This window comes from Anarrhichthys ocellatus, unplaced genomic scaffold, assembly GCF_004355925.1.
Source record: "Anarrhichthys ocellatus isolate YVR2014 unplaced genomic scaffold, GSC_Weel_1.0 scaffold15, whole genome shotgun sequence".
NCBI lineage: Eukaryota > Metazoa > Chordata > Actinopteri > Perciformes > Anarhichadidae > Anarrhichthys > Anarrhichthys ocellatus.
In genome coordinates, this window is record NW_022280045.1 from 2961235 (window position 1) to 2986951 (window position 25717).

General features: G+C 45.6%; 2 protein-coding genes across 10 annotated transcripts in view; both read right to left on the minus strand.

The window, feature by feature from the left end:
* LOC116387520 (5'-AMP-activated protein kinase subunit gamma-1-like) overlaps positions 1-5404 on the minus strand; it is a 22253-nt gene extending 16849 nt beyond the window's left edge. Inside the window, exons 1-3 of one of the 2 annotated variants that reach the window (XM_031854707.1) lie at positions 5094-5174; positions 3659-3724; positions 1612-1876 (exon numbers count right to left, since the gene is read on the minus strand). In XM_031854707.1, the coding sequence (XP_031710567.1) occupies positions 1612-1876; positions 3659-3724; positions 5094-5174 (412 nt within the window). Of the gene's footprint in view, positions 1-1611; positions 1877-3658; positions 3725-5093 lie in introns of both variants that reach the window. The other variant, XM_031854708.1, reaches the window with a different exon arrangement.
* A 1501-nt stretch (positions 5405-6905) lies between these two features.
* Positions 6906-25717, minus strand: part of kmt2cb (lysine (K)-specific methyltransferase 2Cb) — a 63472-nt gene continuing 44660 nt past the window's right edge. For 5 of the 8 annotated variants that reach the window (XM_031854402.1, XM_031854397.1, XM_031854398.1 and 2 more), the window contains 26 exons: positions 24519-24716; positions 22346-24289; positions 21403-21716; positions 19688-21270; positions 19483-19594; positions 19214-19280; positions 19065-19125; positions 18692-18924; positions 16325-17965; positions 15877-16068; positions 15281-15445; positions 15059-15188; positions 14323-14470; positions 13981-14165; positions 13672-13808; positions 13007-13289; positions 12691-12824; positions 12000-12110; positions 10776-11892; positions 10534-10670; positions 10262-10404; positions 9986-10160; positions 9752-9868; positions 9583-9656; positions 9125-9233; positions 6906-8793 (listed from right to left, as the gene is read on the minus strand). In XM_031854402.1, coding sequence (XP_031710262.1) covers positions 8701-8793; positions 9125-9233; positions 9583-9656; positions 9752-9868; positions 9986-10160; positions 10262-10404; positions 10534-10670; positions 10776-11892; positions 12000-12110; positions 12691-12824; positions 13007-13289; positions 13672-13808; positions 13981-14165; positions 14323-14470; positions 15059-15188; positions 15281-15445; positions 15877-16068; positions 16325-17965; positions 18692-18924; positions 19065-19125; positions 19214-19280; positions 19483-19594; positions 19688-21270; positions 21403-21716; positions 22346-24289; positions 24519-24716 — 9603 coding nt within the window. In that variant the 3' untranslated portion in view covers positions 6906-8700. The remainder of the gene's footprint in view (positions 8794-9124; positions 9234-9582; positions 9657-9751; positions 9869-9985; positions 10161-10261; positions 10405-10533; positions 10671-10775; positions 11893-11999; positions 12111-12690; positions 12825-13006; positions 13290-13671; positions 13809-13980; positions 14166-14322; positions 14471-15058; positions 15189-15280; positions 15446-15876; positions 16069-16324; positions 17966-18691; positions 18925-19064; positions 19126-19213; positions 19281-19482; positions 19595-19687; positions 21271-21402; positions 21717-22345; positions 24290-24518; positions 24717-25717) is intronic. The other 3 variants (XM_031854399.1, XM_031854395.1, XM_031854396.1) reach the window with 3 other exon arrangements.

Here is a 25717-nt window from a genome sequence, read left to right on the forward strand (position 1 = left end):
GGGGTCTGCATGGTTGTATGAGGAGCTGCTAAGAGTCCGGTCACTTCCAGATAAGGGTATGAAAACACCAGCGTTGCCTTCAGCGGTGAGAGACTGACAATGTCCAGGCTGATGGGATGGGAAGACACATATTTAGACCAGATGGGAATGTAAAGACATTCTGATCATATTTGTGACAAATATGATTATAAATGCACCTGAGAAAACAGTCAACTAATGCTTATTATGCAACTTATACAAAATCAGACGTTCGGGAAAACACAAAGTCTATAAAAATACCTATGTTTCTAAAAATGGTACAAAGAAACCAATATTGATAATAATAATGAAGTATAAACTGGCCGCTTAATCAACACTAGTTAGAGGACTAAATCCAGACTAGACTGTGCCTTCCGCTCCCCCTTGTGGCCTAAGTAGGGTGTCTACAAAAACATCCCCACTACTAAAACTGGAAAAGCTGCTAGCCCGCTCAGTCGCTGTATGACATTCATTTACATGCATACTTTGCTGCTATTATCATTTAAAGCCAAATCATTAGTCAGGAACGTCTCGGACCACATCACACTCTTAAAAGATCCCGAGCAGCTGGCACGAGAGGGCTGGAGCCGCCGGTGTGCTTTGTTGTGTTTGAGTTTGGCCCCAGCAGAGCTATTCCACCAGCCGCTGCCAAACTGACCCTGCGCGAGGAAACCGAAGAATGGGAGCCAAAAACATATGACTCATCGTTTTGCCGTTGGATATGCTCGCTTCCAGCAGCGCTGTTTCCATGTGAAACAGCCTGGGTCTCTGTTATGTAATCGGCCACAGAACTACACGGAGACATGAGAGCTGAAAATCTGCCTGTTGGGGTCTGTTCTTCATCAAACCAGGCCTTGTTCTGCCCGAGCCGGTCTCATTCCCCCCTCTTAGCGCATACCAGTATTACCATTATGTAATTTATGAGTTTTAATTTGGGGAATGCACTATGGGCTGGACTCCCACCTGCAGGATGCCAAACCTTAATCTAATAAACTGGCTTTGAAATGCACAGCTCAATGCGGTATTGGGAGCTAAAAAAAGGACTCCTCTGATTCTGACAACAAACAAAGACGACCACTCTCTGATAATGGAGGACCATCTATCCTCTCCTCCAGCCATCGGCCATCTGTCTGATGAGGCCATGTTGGCCTATTGGGGATGGAAAAAGAAAGCAGTGGACTTTTTTTATTTTTTTCGAAACCATGAGGAAATCTAGGCTTCTACTTCCTTATTGGCACAGCGGTGTTCAATGCGTGCAGCTGTCAGTTCAGCCACAAGCTGCAAAATACCTGAACTCATGAACTCCATCGGATAGATGCTGGTTCCTGTGTGCGGCTTTACCTTGTGCATACAACAGGAAACCCAAATAATCTTCGAGATAACTGAGTTTCATCTTTTGTGTCTTACTTCCTTTATAACCCCCCCTTCCTCCTAGCCTCCCGGCTCTTGCACAAGATAACATCAGTATTAATCTGCGTTATTGAATACTATCTATCAAGCTACAGTTCTAGTCAATCCACCAATTGACGTTACGGCATGTCAGGGTGTTTGTCAAGAGTGGGCAGTCCGTGCGCTGTTTTTTTTCTGACTCACCCCTCCTGGTCCTGGAGAAGATTTTCATGCTCGCAGGCGTGGAGCTGGGCAAGGAGCGGAAGATGCCGCTGAAGCTGAGTCGGCGGGGGGACTTGGGTGGGGAGTCCTGATAGGAGGGATAGGGGAAGATGGTTTTCGGGGAGCCCGAGCCGGCCCTCACATGCACTGGAGCAGACTGAGAACATGGGGTCAAAGGGGCGCCGGCTGATGGGCTCCTCGCGGACACCCCTTTGGTGGGGCTCGCTGAACGGATGCGGCGCTCTCCCTGAAAGACAATAAAAAGAGAGACGGTTTGATTTTCCTGCACTTTTGAAAAAGGTGTGACTTTATGCTCAGAGTGTTATGTGGGACGGTGAGAGGCCGCTGAGCTTATCTGTGAAAAACTGACAGACACATAACAACACGGAGAGATGTATTGTGAAATGACGGCCACTGATTGCGCTTGCTTTTTGAGTGAGCTTTCCATTATTGGTTACTTCTTCTTTCTCCCCCCCCCACACACACACACACACAGTTTTGTTTAGTCAGCCATGTTATAACACTCTATGGTACATGTGAGTAGCGGGTGCAGAGTGCAATAAGGGAAATGTTCTTTCATGATCCATAAACGTAACTGAGATACCAACCATATTGATTCCTTACTTTCTTAAACAGAGCGCTCTATGACGCAGCACTTTTCATATCTCATTCTGTCTGCACATAAAGCTGTCAACGACTTTATTAGAGCTGAGCCGCAAAATATATCAACAATTTTGCATTTCATGCCGCATTCACAATGTTAACCATTAAGCATGTTTTTTTTATAAAACATTGTACAAATCCAAAAGGTTCTCCATCTCTCTCTAAGACTTAACATAACGCTGCATAGGGCACCATGTTTAAAGGCCTCGCCCTTGATACGAGTCAGTAACAGCACCATCAGGTCCACTGTCTGACAATCAGCCCTCCTCTTAAACAACAGTGAGCCTATTTTTCATTCTAACTTTCTGTGTTTACGAGTCCGTCTTCGCAAGGTTAACATACACCGACAAGATAAATTCTTCTCTTTCTCGCAGCGCAGATACCAAAAACAAAACAGAGGAGAGACGGCAGCCAATCTCTCCGGAGACAGAGAGCGCCTCCTCCCACTGCCGTCTGCTCTGGATGTGCCAACAACCAATCTTTTAACCATTTGTGGTTTGTCTGTGACACAGTGAGGCGTTAGAACACGCAGAGATCTCCCGCTCGGGAGGGAGTATTTACAGAAAACAATCAAATGAAACAAGGAGTGTTTTGGTCACGTTGTTGGTAGATAAAAAAAGTCTATGTAACATAACCGGGCTCAACAAAACAGATGCGTGATGATATGAAGTTATGCACTGGTAATACAATCAAAACAGGGAAGAACTGTTTGGTCTGGTCTGCTTCACGAAGGTTCAGAGCGGTGTTTGCATAGAGGCTTAACCCAACTCCATGTGCACATTTCTGTTTAAACCAATCCCTGTAACAAGTCTGAGGGAGGGAAAGCACACACCCATCATTTGTGTTTGCCAACAACTCCAACTCTGACATTGTGCAAGAGCTTGTTAAGGCACGTGAATAGCTATGAGGGTTTTTTTTCTGGATATATATTACCTGTTTAAAAAAACACAAGAGAATGCAGGTTCTGATCAAAATTACACACGAGTGAAATATGTAGTCGGGCGGATATGAGGTAATGATCACAGAATGACTCCTATTCAAATCAATCAGAGCAGACAGTAGGAAGGGACTGCTTTCTTTGAGAAAAATCAATTTCCTGTGCCTGGACACAGTGGGCATGATGTTACTGTAAGCCAGTGAGAGTTGGCAGAATCGGAGAGATGGCCTTGAGTAATATTTTGCTCTCCCAGATCCACGTCTAAACGTATTCAAAGCCAAACAAACAAGACGTATCTTATCTAAAAGATAAGATACATTTATTGGGGGGGGAAATAAAGCAAGTATGAGAAAACAAACAAGTGGCAAGTAAATGAAAACAAAAAACAAACAAAAAAAAATAAAAAAATCAGGAAAATAATATCTGTACCGTCTGAGCACCACTTTTGGTTGAGCCACTCGTCTCCACTTGTGGGGATGTAAACGCACCAAAGTCCTGCAGATAGAAGAGTTTATAAGAATCAAGGATAAAGATAACTTTCAGGAAAACGAAAAGTGTCAAGTCATAACAGGCAACATGAACGCCTGCTTAGCCAGCACGTGCTGCTTTAAAATGGATAATTGACGTTCCTCATCAATTTGAGTGAAAGTGAAGAAGTTTGGCACACCACTCGAAAAAGAAGAAGAACATGCTTTGACAATGCGGAAACCTTTGCGAGCAAACACAACACCCAACCTTCCCCATACCAAGGGCTGAGTTTTACATTCCACACTAGAGCACCTCAGTTTGATTATACAATTAGGTGAACACACAAACCAGTTCCGATTTATACTACGCAACTGCGTCGGCGCTTCCACCAGGTCGAGGTTGGGGAATTTCATGTAGTGGAAGGAAAAGCCACAACACTGTGTTGTATTCACAAGCTTACTTCCTATTGGGGAAGTGATTTGTCTCATATATACAGCTGCACATGAACGCATCATAACAACTCGAATGACACTTTCAGCTGCATTTTTATTACGTCGTTTGCCATCTGCATTTAAATTGGGCCAGCATGCAGGTGGATCTGATGGATGCCGTCCAAAAAGCGCATGCCTGTGAGCTACAGTAGCATGGCTGTTATCTACGCCACAAGACAAAACAAATGTGTTATCACCAAAGTGTGCTCGCGAGATGTTTTGTCCTTGAGAAACAGAAGGTTCGATAGAGCTTTACGGTCTGCAGTAATATCATTCCCTTCATAGGTCTTTGTAGGCTTGTGAAGCAAAGAAAAACAACAACACAAACCCCAGACATGAACTGCCCACAGTGGTGAATAGAGCCCACTGTGACCCAGGCCTGGCTACTGAAGTAAACATGGTTCTAGGATGTTTCCCTTGCTTGTTATTACTTGTGTTTTCCTCGCAGTACTTGCATGCACATAGAGAAAACTCTCTGATTGATAAAACAATAAATTCATCGTTGGTCGCAGCCTGATGATGACGTTAGTGGTTAAAGCCAGGGGGAGTTGGCTACCATGACAACACATTAAAGAGTTATGGACATACCGTTGAAAATGTTTAACCTGTCGCAACATATATTTCCCAACAGACAACGTTTCTATCGAGCGGTATGTCCACTCAACGTGGCGTTAGAAGATGTTAATGTTGAGTCAGTTTTTGTGACTGAAGGACTGAAGCGTCGGGACACACAGACAGCTGCCTGTCAATCATGCGCGCGCTTCTACGTCGCGTGCGAGTGCAAGCGGAGATGCAACAAAAAACGGCTAATAATGGCTAAAAGTCACACAAGTTCAACAACAAGCCACATTTTTTTTAACAGTCACAGTAAGACGCCAAAATGAGTTGATACGTCACCGACTCACTGGCATGTTAATCCGCAGATTTCGTCTCCTCTTTGGCTTCTTTGAGCTGTCCTTGCTGGACTCCATCACCGTGCTTCCCATGTTTCTTCAAAGGAGCGAAAACCCCCCAAATAAAGCGTGCTAACTAACTGCTGTGTCGCGACTACTGACCATCAACGGCCGCCTCCACCTTTTGCTTTAGCTGTCCCGTCTACTTACTACGAGCACACAGGCGCTGCCTCCTCCACAAGGAAGTAGGAGAGAGGCAGGGCACGCATCTCCGAATGAGCTTCTGTTTACAGGTGTGGCGTCGCAGTCTGCACCCCGGAGAAATAAGTGTCTCCAGTCCTGTTTGCGGCTCAAGAAAAACAACATCACTCCCATCAGTCCTAGCAAAACAGAGATTTCGTTTTTACATGTATTTTTGGATCACACAGTCCAATAACCTTCCACCAGTGTCTTTCATTTCTGAATTCCCCCCCCACAGTAAGTCTTTTGTACGGTGGCAAAACAATAAAAGGCAATACGGAGGACAACAGAGCCAGGAAAGCACGTTTTTGAAAGGGAAGCTAATTTGGACACTACACCAAGCAGTGTGGCATGTAAAGAGATGCTTCACCAACAGATGTCAGCACCACGCAGATATTTAACTGGATTGATGGACGGGAATTAAATGCGATGTCGACACGCTGTAAACAAATTGGCTAAGTACGTAATAATAATAATAATAATAAGAAGAAGAAGAACCATACATCTCTAAAATAATGTTGCAAAGTGAAAACACCCAGACACACACATATAGTATATATACATATACATATATATATACATGTGTATATATATATACATATACATATATATACATGTGTATATATATATATACACAAAACAGAACAATATAATAACAGACACTAAAAGTACACCGTTAAGATAAATGCATGGTCATCTCTGATCTATACTCATTCTAGTTCAGCTTGAGAAGATTTACTGTTCTGTGTACAATAATTCAGTCATGATGACAAGATCCAGACTATTTAGTGCTTTTTTAGTAGCAGTATGTTAAAATCTATTTTAAAATCCAATGGGGGCCAGTGCCAGTATGCTGAAATTGTAGGACATGTGACCAATTACGTCCATGATCTTGTCATCAGCATGAAAACCTTTCAATCTAAAGATGATAGAAAATGATGTACCTTGTTGCTCAGTTGGCAGAAACAGGATTGACAAATGAGGCAAAATCACCCGGATGTTACTGTGTGTCTAATATGCACAATGGCCTAAATATGACATCTTCATTCATTCATAATGAGGACGCGATGGACTCCCGTTTATTTTTGTGATGTCAGCTTGACAATTCTGTCATAAGGCGAGCTTGGTTGAATCATAGGGGTACAATGAAGGCGACGACGAAGACACAATGTTCTCAGGAACGATGGAGGAGCGAGGAGCTCCACAGTTCACTTCAGGAGGGACGGAGGAGGAAGTACGGTTGTGATGGCTTTTGGCAGTAAGAGAAGTGAAATGTCTTCTTTCCTCCCATCTGTGTGGGTCACAAGTCAAAACAGCTGAGAGCCATGGGTGTATATTTACTTGCATCCTTGGCAATAAAACTGCCTCTAAAGGGATATTTGTTTCATACACCTAGCGTTTATGTAAATCATTTTGATACTTTGCTAATCCCCTGGAGCCTTGCTTGGCTTCTTCTTCAAAGTCACAGATAGAACTCTCCTAAAACAACCAGTGCATAGGAAAATGATGTATTTATTATGGTTTCAATTCTTCATATTTACCTATTTAAACTGTGTAGTTATTGATGTCACATACACAACTTGCTAACATGTAAAATAGTTTATTTTTGTAAATGTTTCTAAATTCAATTCCACAAACCTCATACTCTGTACACTTCAAAAGGCATTTTCAAAACAAAAAAAGGAGAAAAAAAAAATAATCTGACTACACAACCAAGAAAATGTAGCACAAACACACCGGCAGGATGATGTAATATCATACAAGAGAAGAAAAATATCCAAGAAACAATTTTGTTACAACCATTCATTGAGAAAATATATACAATTGAGTCTTCGGAAAGTTAAAAAAATACATGCCATATACATTACAAGTTCTAGGACTGTCTCCAAAATTTTACAGTCGACTTGAAATTGTGCACGCAAAAACTCTTCCGTTTCTAAGCATGTGACTTGTGAAGTGTCAGTATAAGAAATATTTCTGATTAAGGAGAATGCCATTTCTGTCCCAAAAAAAAACAGGTAAAACAACCTACGGCTCCACACAGGAGTTCCCCCCCTGTTATGATTCTTTCCGTCACACACTGGTTTTGTCTAACTCACAATATCATTAGACGTTTGCACCGTATTTTTAAAAGCAATGTAAAAACATAAACAGGTAAATACATGTTGGTGTTCCTATTCGTGTTAAAAAGTTAAAAAGTCATTTTTGGGTTTCAAAACCTAATTCACAGTTCTTTAAAATCAAACCTGATTAACAGCAAACAGATCACACTGATCTCTTACTATTTGAAGAGTCTTTTTTTTTTTTGATTCTGTAACTGATAACTCGTTACGTTAGTCAACAAAAATATTTCTTTTTTTTTTTTTTTGAGTGGTCAAAGCATGTGTAAGTCACAAAACACTACGCTACAATACCTTACTTTTAATACAACAAAAATACTTTGTGAATTATTGTGGTTATATTACAAATTCTGTACAGAATAATCATAATATATACTCTCAAACTGAAATAACATCCATCTTAAATAAATTTCAATGACAAACAGAACAAAAACAATTCAAAAACACCCAAACATCAAGAAGGTTAAGGTAGTATTTGGTCGGTTATTCCTATAGTTTTCTTTATGTACATTTATACAAAAGTAACAGCATGTCTTCCTCAATCTTCAAAAACAATAGCGATCTAAGCCTTCTTTAACTCAATCTCATCATTTTGAGAATAAAATTCATTCACTCAGTAATAAATACAAAACCTCTCGAATTCCACACAAATCACATGACAGAGACCTATGATAAAACTGACTCATGGAATCAAGTATTTTAAACGTTTGTGTGTGTGGGTTTTTTTTTTTTGTTTATTTTCTTTTTTTTAGTGCAAGTTAATATTCCCTTCGCGGTATTCATTGCTGTACATTCCTCATTCAGTGATGTCTACATTTAGTCATACGGTATACATTGACAGTATGAAACAAAAGGGCCTGCCCTTAGTAAGCAATAAGGCCGCACCCTGCACAGTGCTTTCTCATTCGCTGGTGGATTCCGCACCCCATGTACACCAAACAAACGCACGGATACATACAGACAGACAGACAGAGGCATCTCATTCAACAGAGCCCCTCACATATGGCACGAGTCACATCCTGCTACTGTGGTAACGTTTCCCTTCCTCCACCCATGTCTTGCCACGATCTTGACGAACCCAACACTTAAATTGAATCAATCTCTCCAAAAAGGGCTCGGGGCCTCCTGCTCGTTCATAAAATGGCTTTAATGTGAAGCCTTTTTCTTCTTCTTCTTCTCTCGGTGCAGTGATCGCAGCGTCCACACACTATAGCAAGGAATGCATTTAGGTTTTGTCGTTTTTTTTTTTGTCGTTTTCCTCAGTTAATCCACTTCCTGCACTCAGGAGCTCTGCAGTGGCAAGCGATCTTGTGCTGACCCTCCACAGCGTCAAACTGGTAGTCGAAACTCAGCTGGAAAACAAGGAGGGACACATCAGTTCCTCAGTATCACATGTGTGCTTGTTGTATGTTCACGTTAGAGATGCATGCCGAAAGCGTCATTATGAATCCCGCCGAGTAATTATCAAGTTCACAGCATATAGTGACTTTGCTGTTGTAAACATTACTGCTCTACACACAACACTTGTTGATATGTAAAATATAAATAAATTATAATCCTGTTCTTTAAATAATATATTAAAAAGTAGTTATTTAGTAATGAGAAAGAACCGATAAAATCCTAACGATCCCTGATTGAACTCTATGAATGAGAAGTCCAATCAAAGAAAAGAAAGACATTCACCTCTTCTCCTTTCTCAACTCTGCGATTGCAGCTGATGATGATTTTGTAACCTCTTTCAAACGTGACCACCTCAGCAACACAGTTCGGAGCACAAGAGTGGTTGATATATCTGGAAAAACAAAACAGAGATTTATTACATAGAACACACATTCTGCGCAGGACTTTAAAGTAAAAGGTTCTATGTTACATTTTTTGGCAATAGCTAAATTGCTACATTCAAAAATTAAAATCAAGTGTTTTGATCTGAATTTAGAAAAATGGTATTCTTTTATACAAACTCAAGTATGCAGAATAGATAAGAGCATCACCTCAAAAAACATTATCCATTTGCTTTTCTTCTTTAAATACGCAACAGCACTATGCTCGTGTTGGAGCTGCAGGACCATGAAAGATGTAATTCTACATCCTCCTTCTACGTTTACAAAAATGTCACAATAACCAAAGGAATGTCACAGTACCTTGCTAGCCCTCCAGTTCGAGTGGCGTCTACAACATGTTCGCTGTCGATGCGGAACATGAACACTGTTCGGTTCTGTTGGGGGGGGGGATAGGAGGTTTTACTTGCCGTTTTTTTTTTTTTTGTGTGTGTGGCAAAAATAACTTTAGATAAATGTAATTGATGAATACCTGAGTTCTGTAGATCTTCTCCTTGCTGATGGCGACCTCGTTTCGGAGGACGGTTCCATTGTACTCGATCACCATAGTTAGTTTTTCCAGGTCTCGAGCAGCAAACAGACCCAGACCCTGTGAACACGTTACACAAGACGGTATTCATTCTGTCCACGGGGAAGACAATCCAAGAGCATCAGCTGCACTCCGTCAAAGCTGAGAAATAAATAAAATATATTTCTGAACACCGACCTGGATGCGGGACTGGGCCAGATAGACATTGGCTCTCCACTCACTCTTCATCCAGCGGTACTGAGAAGACCTGGGGTGCACTACTGGAGGCTTGCCATGGGGGGCGCCACCCTCTCCTTGGGCCACATTCTGGTTAGACCTGGCACTGCTGGTGGATACAGCCTGTGGATGTGGCCTTTGTGCAAGCAAGTAACAAAACAAAAACAACAACAAAAATTACAGGTTTCGCTTCAGGACAACATACAGCTATTCAATGTCAGCATCGCCCAATGTTACCTTATCACCAGGGAAGTGCAAGGAGAGCTGGTCCTCGGCTGGGCGCGGGCACTGCCAGCTGGATTGAATATGAGAGGCAGCTCCACGAGAGGGTGGCGTCCGTAACGGAACGAGTACCTGACGCAAGCTTCCACTCCTGGGAGCTGGAATAAATTAATACAAAAAAGGGGGTCATATCCTGCAGCCTCTAAATAATATTATCTACACACGATTAAAATTTCACATTATTTAACCTGAATGAAACCAACAAAAATAAAAAGGCAGCAACAAACCGATTCAGAGATCTTGGTGACTGCAGGGACTGTGAGTCCAAACAAGTCCTCTCCTTTCAGGTAAACAGGGAAGAGCTTTAGAGTGCCTGCCTCATTTCTTTTGTCAGCAACAGGACCCAGGACCTTATCCCACACTCCTAATTACAGCGAGAGAAGCACACAATGTCAGAAACTGTATACACACGTATAACATGTATAACAAACGGCAATAATATTCCTGTGATGAATACGCAAGGACACACCTTTTGCAGAGCTGTCAGTCAGGACCAGGTCTTGGTAGCCCTGTTCGATCACTCTGATGGTAAACTCCGGCAGCTCCTCTCTGTCCTCGACAGAACAGACGTAACGGCAGCGGCGGTTGCCGTGGCGCATGCTCCAGTATATGCGGCACGCCTCGTAGCCGACTGGAGAGATGGCTGTTGAGGAATGGAAGGCTGCCATTTGCAGAGGGGTGAGTTGCCCCACTGCGTGCAACACCAGGCTGCCGACTCGAAAGGTGTAGCCCAACTCCGGCTGCCGCACGGCAGTGGCGATCTGCCGCACTTCGTCCCTCTGGACGTAGACGCGCCGGAAGACCGCGAAGCAACGCAGCTCGTGATCCAGCACTTGTCCGGTTGTCCCCCGGGGCCGGTGGGCGTGACACAGCATGGTCTTGTCCTTGAAGAAGGTGCACTGAGCTTGCAGCGCGCAGGTGAAATGGTAGACATTGGTGCAGCGCAGGCGGTGGCAGCCGCTGGTGGCTCCGGTCTGCTGGCAGAAGGCGCAGCGCACCGTTTGGCCGCGGCGCAGCGCGAGCTCCACGTTGATGAGGGCGCCGGCCTGCGTCTCGTAAACCTCGGTCGACCACAGGGCACAGTTCAGGTGAACCCACACGTCCAGATCGAGATTGAGAAGCCGAGCGGGGCCGTCGGTGATCCCGTCTCCGAACTGGTGGCAGAAACAGCACCGCCTGTGGTCCCGGAGCGATGCCGGAGAGCGCAGGGAGGCCCCGAGTTTCTTCAGGAGCTCATCGATCTTATCCTCGTCCGGGAGCTGGGAATTCCCTCTCGGCACCACCACCTGGACGGTCCACTTCCTCCAGCGGAGTCCTTTCTGTCGCTTTCCCTGGTGCCAGCCCTCATGGGACCTCGGCCGGGCCTTCAGCTTCACCGTGACCTTGATGGCATCCGACTTGGTCTCCATCTTGGGTGACTCGTCTGCCATGGGGAAGGGGATGGGAGGAGTAGAGGGGGGAGACTGCTTGGGCTGAAGCTGGGCCAGGCAATGGACATCCAGCGATGACATGTTGTTGCTGTACTGGTGCAGAATTTTAGAAAGCCTCTCCGTTTGCTCGGACGCAGGGAGAAGGGACACCGATTCCTGAAAAGAGGAGACAAGAGCCATGACATCCAGCAAAAACAAACAAAAAAACAAGTATATTAATTGCAAGCTATTTAGACCCACGGTGGCTTTACAGTGGTACAGACCTTAGTTTCTGTAGTTGATCTGGATTGCAGAGGTGACGAGGAACAGTACAGAAGGAAGCAGCTGTGACTGCAGAAGACCAGGTCTTCAGATTTCAAACGGCCTCCAGATTCCTGATGAGAGAAAGCAGTCAAAATTTGAACAGGCTGAAAAAGGAACGAGGTGTTAAATCAAAGCCTCACCAATCTGAGCTGCTTAAGCTCAAGTGATGTTGAAAGAAGTTATGAAATAAACATCAAAAACATTTAAATAACCAAGATACTCAGGACTGAAGTCATGGGGTATGCTGTTTAACCTACTAATTCATCTGAAATGGATTCAACTCAAGGAGGCAGGATTTACATAATCAGAGGATGTATGCAGTGTTACTGTGGTGCAATGTGTGTGTGTGTGTGTGTGTGTGTGTGTGTGTGTATAGATGCGTATGGCCCCTCAGGCTGAAAGTAGATAATACATCCTACAAGTAAAGTCCGGGCATCCAGTCATGGCTCATCTAGCCCCCCCCCCCACATTGGGAAATCAATAATAAATGATCCATAATTGTGTGGCAGAGATGACGTGGTGTATTTAAAGCATTTTGTACATTATTAGTCTCAAAATCACACTTGTGCTCCAGCTGAAAAGGTGGCCTGCCTACTTAATGTACCCCCCCCTGCTGCCATTTGGAGTATTTAAGCCTAATTAATTCGCTACCTTCATGTGGGTGGGGAGATCTTTGATGGATTTCTGCACTCCGTTTCCCAGAACCACCACCTTACAGTGGCAGCACCAGTGAGGTTTACATCCCGGGCTGCCAGGGGTCTTCTGGTCTAGTCCTCGAGCTGCGCCTGAAGTAACAGAAAATATATATTTTTAAAAACATGCATTCTCTGATTGTAAACCTACAGCGTAATGATGCTTGACTTTCACAATTGCTACTTCGTGCCCTTTCACAGAAAGTCATTATATTCAGCATTAATCAGACATGACTTTCAATTAAAAATGCTCTTATTTAATTTTACTCCCTCACCTGGGCTGTTGGGATGGAAACGGAAATGATGAGCCTGCTGCTGTTGCATCATTGCATGAGCTCCACTGGGCCTCATCATCTGTACTGGCCGTCCGTGAAGTCCTCCATTGTCCACTTGTCCGTGGAAGAGCATGGGAGGCCTAGGCTCCATGCCGTGGGGGCCCACCCTGGGACCACCGAGCATCGATGGGTGCCCCCTGTCTGGGGTGCTGCTGACCTCGTAGCTACTGGGGATCTTCACACACAGTAGGTCTGAAATAGCTGCCACCACACCTGTGATGTTCTGAGAAAAAGAAAAGAATAGTTGATTAGATCTTTCCTTCACATTCTCCTGGATAAGTCCAAAAAGGCTTGACTTATTTTTTTTTATTGGGATGCATTTATTGTTCTGATGCACATTTACTTTTACAATGAACAAACTAAAGTTGGCCACTCGCTAACAGGGATTACCTTTAACAACTGATTTAAACTGATTCTCCTCTCTCATTGGCTAAAGTACGTTTAGTCCTCTGAAGAGGGGGGGGTGGGTACAATAAATAAGCCAGCGACATAGGGCAATCCTGAGTGAATATGCAGCATCAAATGTGATGCATGTATATAAGAATTAAGATATGAATAGCTGTAAAACAATCAGTATGTGAAACCACAGTATCATGTATTCCTACCTCTGCTGCAGCTGGTCTCAGTGTGATGGCTACAGACACCAGCCCTTGTTTGGAATCATTAGACATGGAGCCGAAGGGGGAGCCGAAGAACATCGCAGAGGGCTCCGTTTTGATATCCTGCAGTTTGATTTCTGATCCTGGAAAATAAAAAAGGAGCACATGCATAAAAGTTTGCCGACACACTTTTAAGGTATACGCTGGAGTTGTGTATTTAAATGGCATGCACAAAAACATCCAATTCATTATGATCGGAGTCGCAGGAATAAATGTCTTAACTGTGCTGGTTATGTGGGAGTTGTGTGTGTTTACCTTTCCCGTCTGGTGCAGGAAGCATGGGGAGGACCGGAGACAGGCAGGGGGACGGGGGCTCTTCCTTCACCAGAGACAGGTCTGGGTAGCGACTGATCTCCATGCCCACCACGCTCTCAGGAGATGAGGATGGAACAAAACTGTCAGGTGTGTCCCTGTCCTTGCAAGGCTCCTGTCCTCTGTTGCTGTCATCATTTTAGGAGGAGAAACAAAAATATTAACCACCTCTGTCGAGACCATGCGGCCCAAATCCCTTATCATGACATGATCAACACAAACAAATGTTATGACAACCACTAATGGTGTGGCAGCCCTAGAAAAGACAGTTAGAAGGAATTTTACCTGAGCTCCTCCTGGTTGTTGTGAGGAGGGGTGGGGAGGGAGGCCGGAACATCCACAGTTTTCGGACCCTGTGCAATGGCCCGGGCTAGAAGGTCTTCCTCAGTCCTAAATGGGACATGTAGTGGCTTTGGGACCAGGCCTTTGGACACTGTATGAAAACAGGAGCACAATATCAACACGACTGTGCACAGTATGCATGCCCATAGGGCTGGAAATAATCCTCATTCCATGATTATGATAATGTGAGATTAAGGGGGACAATCATGTGATGTGATTAAAAGGTTTGCTGTGCAGGAATTGCTGCTGCATGTTTGTAAAACACAACACCAGACACCAGAAGTGCGTGTCCCCAGAACAAAGCCCAGCGTACCACCTGCAGCATCACATGCGAAAGCAGAAGTGAAAGCCAACCCCAGATTCACTCTCGTTTTCAAACAAGCTTTGTCCGCTTGGCGTTTCACCTCGCTATATTTGCCTTTTGCCTGCCATTTTCGTAGCTTCCTCTTGGATGCAAGCGTGCGCATGCGCAGGGGGGTTACACACCCAGAAAACCCAAACACAGGAAAATGAGAAGAGAATAGAGGCAGAGGGCAGGATCTCTGCAGACACCGCCACGCACTTCAAGTGGGTCTTCAGTGATTGTTGAGCGGGATTACTATTTTATGAGTCAATACATTGTGTTCTTAGGTAAATCCTGCATCGTATATCTTTAAGATACATCCGTCTGAATGCTTACCCATGGCAGCAGCTTTGCTGGCCAGCTCCTCCGTCGTGGCAAATCCGTTGATCATTTTCTGTCGGTTCACAGGTGGTGGGGTGGGAGGAAGAGACGCCGGTGGTGTCGGTGGATTGCTGAGGTTACTCTGCTGCGGGAATCACAACACATGCAGTGTCAGCACACAAAACATGCATCGCTGTTTATCCAGTTCCAACTTGGTGAGGTAAGCAGATCTCTCACCTTGTAGGCCAGTTGGGAGTAATAGTCGGACACTCCGTCGAGGGAGGCGCTGCCAAAGGTACCAGACAGGAGGTTCTCTCCATTGAGCGGGCCGCTGCCATAGGGAGCGAAATGGGCAAAGTTGACCCCAATCAGGGGCTCCATTAGGGGCAGCAGGGAGAGCTGCTGTGTCAGGAGAGAAAAACAGCACCAGATAAACAAACAAAATGAAACAGTGTTCATGTATAAGAAATAGAAAAAACAAGACCTGACATAAAATACATTATATTTATGATTAACTTTGCATAACCAGCATCATTAATCTTAGATGGATGGATTGCTTTGTCTTATATATATATATATATTTGTCAAAAATCGTTCCACCACCACCACCACCAAGGCCATTCTTCAGCTAGTTCAAGCATTAGCCTTTGTCATGGGTTTGGTCTCTCAGGTTATACTCGGTGGACACCATTTTCTTTTCTGACAGCAATTAATACTGTAAAATTCTGAATAAAGTATTCAGATTCCAAGCTATAATCTTTCTTCCATCCTTTGTTCCCGAAGATGTGCGATTTAATGACGAGCAGGCTATATGGTGGTGAAATCAATCTTACCTGTTTGATTTGGGTCATTACGGTGTCAGGGCCAGAGTGCATTAGCTGCCTCTCATCCCCTTCCTTCTTCCTCTTCTTGTAGCGAGACGCAGGTTTCTCCCCTCCTTTCGGAGCCCTCTTGTTCCTCCCTTTCTTCTTCTCCTGTTCGAGGATCACAGGTCCAGGGAAGTCTAGGGTGCCATCCGAGTACGCCTGGAGATGAGAAAAATATGTTTTTGCATAAAAAAAACAAAAACCCACATGAATTTCCCTTCAGATTGCTTGGGCAGCATTATGGCTCCAAGTTGGATGTTTTCAAACACAGAACTATGACTCATTCAAAAACCGACAGCTGTGACTCATACCAATTTAACTATGACACGCCTCCCATCTGAATCACCCAGCCTGTCTATGACTCACTAAGTTGATCGCTCGGCGCTCTAGCCGTATGACTAACACAAACACTGACCCCGTTGCTGTCCATGGAGCTTTGCCTCAGCAGGGCTTTGCAGTCTGCCAGTTCCTCCTCCTCCAAGCGCATGCTCTCCTCGGACCTCTGCTGGGACAATCCGGATGGAGGTGTACTCTTGTTCTTCAGAAGGTGTTTCAGTAGTTCATTGCCAGCCTCCCCTTTGTTTGGACTTTGCCCTGCGGGGAACGGAGACCCACTCCCTTTTTTACCCTCCACCTTCACAGAGCTCATTTCTGAGCCGATGGGCCCTTCCCGCAGCCCATGACACTCACTGGCATCCATCTGCTCCAGCTTTATGTTGTTAAGGATCCTGTCATGTTCCTGAGCTTGGGCCCTCACTGTGTCCAATGAGACGCCGGGGTGTCCAGATTGGCCTCCAGAAAGCTGCCTCTCCAGCTCCGAGTGACTGGGGGTGGAAGATCCCAGTAAGGGGGACCTCGACAAGTCCTGCTCACTAAATAGATGGGTGTTTCTGGTTGGAGTTGAGGACGTGTCTGAGACACACGGCGTGAGCGGGGCTGTGAGGTCCGAGTGTGGCGTTGAAGGCGTCTTGACTGAATCTGCATCGTCATCCTTCTTCTTTTTGCGGTTCCTCTTCTTTTTCCCCTTCTCGTCTGGAATGATGTTGGAGTAGAGTTGGATTAGAGACTGACCTGAGCCTGGAAAGTTAGACGGTAGAGGTGTAGCCAAGTCGCCTCCAAACGGTGGACCCTCACCTGGCATCGGCAGCATCAGTCCTGGCCCACTAAACTGACGAGGTCTGGCTTGACCCTGGGGATAATTAGGTGCTTGTAGGGCAAGATTATCAGGCCCAAAACCGGGCCCCATGTCACGAGGCATCATTCCATTGCCCATCATGGCCCTCCTTTCACCTTGCATAAATGTCCCGGGTGGTGAGCCCATACCAGGCTGCATGCCCTGCTGCTGGGGGAACATTGGTGCAAGCTGTTGCTGCAGAGGAGGCCTCTGAGGCTGCATGAAGTCCTGTGGCAGCTCTGCGTTGAAAAATGGCATCTGAGCGAGTGGCGCCATGTTCCCGTCTGGCCCCATCATCCCTTGCTGCTCCATTTCCATACGGTGTTTCAGGGCTCTCTGTCGCTCAACTTCCTGCATTAGCTGCACCCGCTGTCTCTCCTGCTGCTCCCTAAGCCTCTCCCTCCTCTCCCGCTCCTGAAAGCCTTCACTGAACGGGTTGTTGTCGTCGAACTTCACGCCGCCTCCCTGTATGGGTTTTACACCGCCTGGTGGAGCCGGTGGTGCCTGGGGATCCACGGGCACTTGCGAGTGTTGAGGTATGTTACCCATTGGCATCTGATGAGGTTGGCTGGGATTTCCCACAGGTACCTGGGGGGGCATTATGGGTGGCAGTCCCGGTCCCGCCATGGGCATGGGAGCACCAGGGTGCCAGCCAGGTGGTGGGTTGGGAATACAGGGAGGTGGATTTGGCTGGCCAGGATGAAGTGGCATCTGCATTATGGGGTTCAGAGGAGGTTGGACAATTGGTGGTCCACTCGGGACCATACCGGCAGGGCCTGGCATTGGGTGCATCCCAGGCATTATGGGCGTCATATTGTTTTGCTGCTGTTTCACTCGGTACTCCTCTATAAGTTCAGCGTGCTCCTTCTGCTGCTTGCGGATCTGAAACAAAACATAAAACATATTTTAAAAAAAAATATATGATATTGAGGTTCTCTATGAAACTTACAAAGACATTACGTATCCCTTTCAAGGCATTTTACCAAATAAGACATTTCTGAGGACACGGCTGTACCCAAGGGAAGAGATGTATGATTTTAATTTCAAACAGAAACTGAAGAATTTTACTTTGAAGCAGAAGTTGGAAAATATTACCACCCAAGAACATGCCTTATCAACACTGCTCTTTCAGGGAGTCAAAGCAGGTCGACAGGTGCAGTACAGACACAAACCTGTGTGTTTTAAATCCTGCGGTTTGTTCGGATACTATTTTGTCAAGTCTGTTTGGAAAGTAAACACCTAGATATATACCTTCAAATGCATATCCTATACCTACTTTATATGTTAGAACAATTAGACTACTTAGTTAATATTTAATGCTAATCAAGTCTGCTATAAAGGTACGTTGCAGTCAATGAATGCACGTCTGCTCCCGATAACAAGTAACTATGTCTCAAAAGTGTAAGAAAGAATTGAAAGTAATGAGAATTATATCTCCATAACATAGTCGTAAGTACGCTCTGCATGTAAGCAACTATTTCTGGTGGAGGGCCAGAGGGTTAGTTTAAACATTAAACTCTGCTTCATACGTCCAATGAAAGGTTAATGCTCAAGACTGCCATTGTGAGAGAGAATTCAGTGGTGGAGCTTGACAGGCCAAACATTTACCTGCTCCAGTTGTTTCTGCACTACACCCTGCTGCTCCGTGACATGTTTGAGCTGCTCAGTGTCCTCCTCGGGGAACTCTCTGCCTGCCTTCTTAGCTGTTCTCTGCTTGGCAGACAGGGCTTTCTTAGACTTCCTGTGTGCCCCAATCTTCTCTTCCAGAAACTTCTGCTGCATTTGAAGTAGTTGCTGAGTCTCCTGGAGCCACTCCTCGTACTGAGCCCTCTGAGCATTATCTGAAAGAAGAAAAAAAAAAAAAAAGAACTTTTTGTTAGCAATCTTGACAGCATGAAAAACAAACATCGTAACATTTCAAGGCCTGACAGACCTTCAAACCAAACAGTAGAAAATGTATATGAATTTTAAGAGAACTTACTGACAAATCCTGGTCCAAAGTTTGGAGGATTCAGTTTTGCTACTTGTGTCAATTTGCCATCCTGAAAGCAAGGTTGACAAATATGTTAAATAGATATTTTTCATGATATAGTTTTATAGAACATCTAAGCAGATTGATGATTCAATTACCTGTCCAACAACTTGTGGAGGAAGCGGTGTGCTTTCAGGACAAGGTGTTGCAGGACCAGGAGGAAATCTGTGATAGAGCAATACCACAACCACACACACCATTTAGTCATCCAATCAATCACAGTAGCAATCCTCCCAATAATTGCACAATATCCTAGTTGCTGGGCCATCAGGTTGCCATTACCATTGCTTTAAAACCAGAATGAATATATACACTCCCACTACCAGTATTACATGCTCTACTCAAGAAAGAAAAGTGAACTTTTTACCTGTTCATGACCATTGGGGTCATCCCCATGTTGTTCTGAACCATGACTTTGTTGATGCCTTTCAGAGCAACCATTTTAGCTTTCATGATGGGATCAGTGATGGCATCAAAATCTGCAAATGACAAATAACGCACTCTCAGAAAAGACAGGTAATCTCAAACATAACCTAAACCGACGACTCGAAGTTGTGGCCTAAATAATTTACCGATGTTGGGGAAGAAGGAGTCGCTGGAACGCTGTCGTATCATGGCTTGCATCTGCCTCTGCTGATGTTGCTCCTGCCTCTCCTGGTCTAGAAGGTCCTGCAATAGGAGTGGCTGCTCCTCTAGCAGAAGAGGACGGTGTAGCTGACCGTGCTGACCCATCGCCTGGTTCAACGCTTCCTGCTGGGCCAGGGTCAGACCGCTCTGGTCCAGAACACTCTGGTCCAATCCAGATGCCAGCCCCACCTGTTCGTCTTCCCCAAAGCCACTCATAGAAGTTTCTCCGGCACTGGTGGCGTCGGGTATTGTAAGTCCGGAGGTATGCCGAGTGTCACTGGCTTGGTTCGGCTGGGGCATGAGGTTAACTCCTTGACTGACAGATTCTACGATTGGATTTAATGACCGTTCCTCAGGCTGCTGCTTTATGAGTAAACTAGACAGGACTGGGGTGGAGTCAGAGAGCACTCCCTGCTGGTTTGAGGTTAAGGTGTTTCCAGTGACTTGCTGGTCTACAACATCAGGGGGTTTCTGACAGTCTTTGACCTCCATTTTAATTTCTTTCCCATGTGCAAAAAAAGCAGAGTCCTGACTCCCAGGGGCTTCCAGCTTGACTTCAGCTAAATACTGCACACCAGAGGCCTCGGACTTTGCAGAAACGGATGCTGAACTGGATGACGCCCCAGTTCCTGTGCTTGAGTTTTTGTGGATGTCTGTGGTGTCTCCATTATCATCCATGGGATCACTGAGATCCAGTTCCTCATTAAACATGTCTTTCTTGATGTCATCTAGGTCAGGGTCTGTATAGGCAATGATGTCAAATTTCCCAGATGTTAAGAAGTCATCAAGGTGTAGGTCATTCGTCTCTAGATCCAAGTCTTTGCCATCTTCAGGATCCAAATTTAGATTATCCAAGTCAGCATCCACCAAGTCTTTCACCTCCACGTCCTCAAGATCTTTGACAGCTGATTCTTCTGCATCCAGTTTCTCCTCCACGCCGTCACTGACTGTGTCAGTCTGCCCAGCAGGGGGTGCAGTCAGGATCATAGATGCTGCAATGTTCTGGCTCTCATTTGAAGCAGGCTGGCTCATGGATCTCATCAAATGAGATTGTCTGAGTGCGTGGTTTCCTGACATTTGGGCATGCTGATGAAGATTGTCCATGCTGGCAGATAGCTGTACCAGGCCAGTGTGGCTGGCCATGGGGTCTAACATCCTGGGCCCCTGATTAAAAGGGAACCTGGAGTCGGGTGTTCCTTGAAAGCCTGGTAGTCTTTGACCCTGCAAATTGAGATCCATGTGGCTTCCCTGCATGGCACCAGGGGGAAATGGCATACGTGACCGGTTTTCTATGGCTCTGTGTCGCAGCTCAATAAAAGGCTGGCCCATTATGTTGTGCTGCTGCACTGGCACACCACGCGGTGGGAAGTGCTGGGGAAGCCCCATAGGGTTGCCCCCCATACTCTTTGCCATTTCGGCAGACATGGACCGTCGCATTTGAGGAGGGACATCCTGCATTGGGTGTTGCCCCCGGGGAAAGAACTCTTGGGCCCCATGAGGTCCAAGAACCCCAGGTGGAAATGCAAACCTAAAATAGTATAAAAGAAAAACATGTATGAATAGAGAGCAGGGGCATTCCTAGATTTGTGCAGCAGTGTGTAAACAATTACAGATCATCTGAAACACATAAGTGTACTAAAAAGAACCACATCAAACAAACCTTGGTCCCTGATGTCTCAAATTAGGATCTCCAGGATGTGGGCCCCTGGGCAGTTGTCCCTCATTAGGGAAAGGGACACGCTGATCACCTGGAAAAGGTCCAGGAAACCGCATTGGCCCTCTCATGGGTCCTTGTCCAGGATAAGGTGGTGGAGGCCGGTTGAACATTTCCCCATGATGCCCAGGGCCCTCCTGGGGCCAGGGTCGTGGTGTTCCTGGGGTCATGTTGCCAGCAGGATCCTGAGGGCCCCTCTCCTGTCGAATAGCACTCCTCTGTTGCTGCTGCTTGAGGATTAGCTCTCTAATTCGTTGTCGCTACAAAACACAACAGCAAGCATACATACATTTAAGCCTTAACAAGGCAAATGGGCTAAGTAAAGCTTACAAGAATACAGTAGTTCTAGCTGTTAAGACAGATTGTCAACATAAGCATATATGTTAGCAGAGAACTTTTCCCTAGTAGAATTTTTGTCTGATGGCTTGTTCAACAAGCTACTGCGCAGGACAAGACGAGTGTTCATTTTTGTAAGTTAGATAGAAAGGAGAATTTAGCAGGAAAGCTGACTGGGTGGTTGTTGTTCATAGTCTGTGGCTATTATGTTGTTAGCAGGCTGCTGTCTGCCTATGACAGAATGGTGACATTACTGATTTAGGTAAAGATTTGATTGGCCGTATGGTAACAAGATCTTCATCTACCTAGACGGAAAACAAACTTAATTTTCTAAGATGGCCGTCATTCCCATTTGATACAAAAACATCTTACTCACTTCTGTTTGTTTGTTTTGCGGTGAATATTTGGTGTGTTATGTGAACATTGTAGGTTCAGAACAAGTAACAACCATGGTCAGATATTCAGACAGATGGTAGAAATGACAATACACAAAGGAGGAAATATAAAATTGCAATAGTAACGAGTGATGAGATTTTGAACACTATTCATGTACCTGTCTGAGTCTTTCCTCACTCTCAGCGAGTGCAAGACCCTCAGAGGAAGCACCAGACATGTGTGGGTTGTTAGACAGTTGGCCTGGGTCATGAAGGACGGTTCCATTGTTACCTACATATGACTGATCTTTCATTTCCATTTTCTCCATTGACTGTGGACGAGGGGTCATGGGGGCTTGCTCATATGGGTCATGGCCAGGTGTTTGAATGGGTCTTCTGGAGGGTGACTGAGTAAATCCATCTTCTGAAACACTCGGGTGTTTTGGTGTTTGTGAGCCTGGATGAGGGAAAGTCTCATGGAGTCTGCCCTGAGGTGGGGAGAAAAGATCCTGGCTTCCCATTAGTCCCAGCCTTGGCCCTTGTCTGCTGAGTACATCAGGACCAGGCCGTGGGGTCCCTGGAGGCTGAGCGTAGGGGTCATTAAGCATTGGTCTGGGAGCCCCAGGCTGGGAAAACATGTCAATGCTCCCTGGCCTAGATGTCCCAGGTGTACTAGTAAATGGCTCTATTGTCCCCCTCTGGCTGCCTGGTGACTTAGAAAACCTTTCTCCAGCAGAGGGCCGTGGAGTACCTGGTGGCTGAGCATAAGGGTCCACTGAGTGAGAAGGTGACATCCTCTGTCCAGGGTGCGGCTGATGTGTGAACTGGTTCATCCCACTGGGGCGAGGAGTAGAGGGAGCTTGTGAGTAAGGGTCTGAGGTGTTGGAAGGCTGACCATAGTTGTCATGTGGACGTGGGGTGCCGGGAGGTCGGGCATAGGGCTCAAAAAATGGGCGAGCTTGAGCACCGGGTTCGTTGATGGATCGTTGATTGCCTGTAGACTGAGAGAAAGGGTCAGAAGCTGGCTTGTTGGGACCAGGGGGCTGGGCGAAGGGGTCATATGTGAAGTGGTCTGGTCTCGGAGTGGAAGGTGCATGGGCGTAAGGGTTTCTAGACATTTGAGTCATTGGTCCCGGCTGAGCAAATGGGTGCACCTGAGAGTGATGTTGGCCCATTCTAGGAGGACTGGTGAAGTTGTCATTCCCGGATGGTCTTGGGGTATGCGGAGGCTGAGCATATGGGTCATTTAGTTGATTCTGGGAGAACCTGTCAGCAGGATGTGGACCTGGTCGGTTGAAGGGATCCTGAGCCTGAGGAGGGGGCATGGGTGTTTTGAACAGAGGGACTGAGCCAGACTCATTACTGCCAGGGATCGGTGTTAGTAAAGGCCTTGAGTAAGGGTCAGACAAGATCATCCTGTTCTGGGCCATACGCTGATAGGCCTCATTTCTTATCATGGGCCTTGAGTATGGGTCTCTGCCTGGAGAACCCATTGGGGGCCTTCCCTGAGCAGCCTGACTAGCCCGTGGGGGACCCATAGGCTTCAGGAAAGGGTCCATTTCCCCAGTTGGCCTTGGGGTGTCAGGTGGTTTGGCATAAGGGTCACTGCTCATGGATGTTGGAGAGCCAAAAGATTCATGAGCAGGAGAGGGCCTCCCTCTGTCCTGCTGCTCCATCATGGACGTGGGGGATTTACCAGATTCCACAGGCATTCTGCGACATGTATTTGGCGGTCTTGGGGTCCCAACCATCTTGGCATATGGGTCCCATGGAGAAGAGGGTCTGGAACCAGAGGAACCTGGTGAGAATACCTGTGGGGACTGAGGTTGTGAGGAAGAGCCAGACGGAGGGGGAGGAGGTGGTCGTAAGAACACATCCTCTGGGGGACCTGAAGTGGGCGTCCCTGGTAGCTGCGGCCTGGCATATCTATCTTTAGAAGTAAGCTGCATGGGGGACATGCTGCCATTGCTGGCTGGGCTCTGGTTTCCACTGTTATTGCCATCTCCCTCTGACTGGCTGTTGGTCTGCTGCTGCTGTTGTTGCTGGAGTTGCTCATTCTTGACTTGCTCCAACTTCTGAGTGGCTTCAATTTTGGCTTGCTGTTTGCTTTTCTGCCTCATTTGCTGTTGGAAGGGCACAGTGAAAATTGGGATTAGATGTCAAAAAAGGATGCAGCAAATATCAGTCTCATGCCAAAAATGAACTGGACCTACTAACCACCAATGTCATCAGGGTTAATGTGGAGGATAGTGCAGTTGTTTAGGGAGCTTTACTAAACCACCACTTCTTAGCTGTCTTAATATAATGTGGACCTGCCGCTGCATTCCCTGACTTCATTGCATACACTCTTACCTGTCTAAACTTCCACTCTTGTTCATGCTCTGACTCTTTTGGTTTCAAAGGGTCTTTAAACAGCAGTTCTGTGTCTAGTGGTATGTTGGGATCAAACACCTCAGGGGGCTGTTGCTGCGGCTGTTGCCTCTTCACCGTCTCATTCGACATCTGGACTTTGTTGATGCGCAGGGCTGCTCGGTTATCTCTTGCCTTTTGCTAAACAGCAAATCAATCACAATTGCAAAATAAAAACATATTAGACATAAATACGACAATATAATTCATGAAAACAGAAAAAAATACGGTTGCCTACCCAACCTTTAAAATTTGAAACAAGTGTGAAACTGGAGAAATGTCATTCCTACTCGTACCAAAACTAGTGTGTTTGTGACATTAAATTCTCTTTCATAGCATTTGTTTTAATATCTCACTATGATATATTGGGGCTTCAGTACTGGCAGGCAGGTTTATATCAAAAGATGACTTTTAGCTTCCCTCTCATGAGTCCAACTACCTTACAGTGGACTTCATGTTCAAAACAGCGTGATGGTTACGAGCCGAAATTTCACAACCTCCCACATGTATGGGCCAAGGATCGACCAGCATCAGCACCAACATCCGGAATAGATACAATCCGAGACAGGGTATAGGAAATCACCAAAGTGCTGGTAGTTATTGAACATTGCTATGCTAGACAAACAGTGGGGGGTTAGAAGGCGATAACATGCACAAAGAGAAGAAAACTCCTGAGAACTCCATTCATGTTGCAGATTTGACACTTGGTGACAGTGAGAGAGGGGTCTCTATCCCCGGGGCGAGGGTGGTTCGCTAACTTACAATCGGGGCATGGCTGGTTAAAGCACTCCATGGATGTTAAATATACCATTTAAATTGATCTTGATTAGGTAAAGCACTTGTTCACTGAAAATGTTCAAAGGATTGATGTTCTATGCCATTCTACCCACACCATCTAGTAACTTGACCTCTTTGTACTGTAGATGCAACCAAGATGGCGGTCATCTGTTGCTGTAAATCAAGGATCTAAATAGTTAGGATTTGTTAAGTGGGAGATCAAACAAAAGCCATGAAAGAGAACTGCTACCATGTAACCAGTGGCAAAATAGCCCAACAATCATAAATTCAGCGTTTATTAGAATCTACACTTTTTACATTTACACTTTGAAAATGGCCTCTGCCAGATACAAATACTTCTGGTG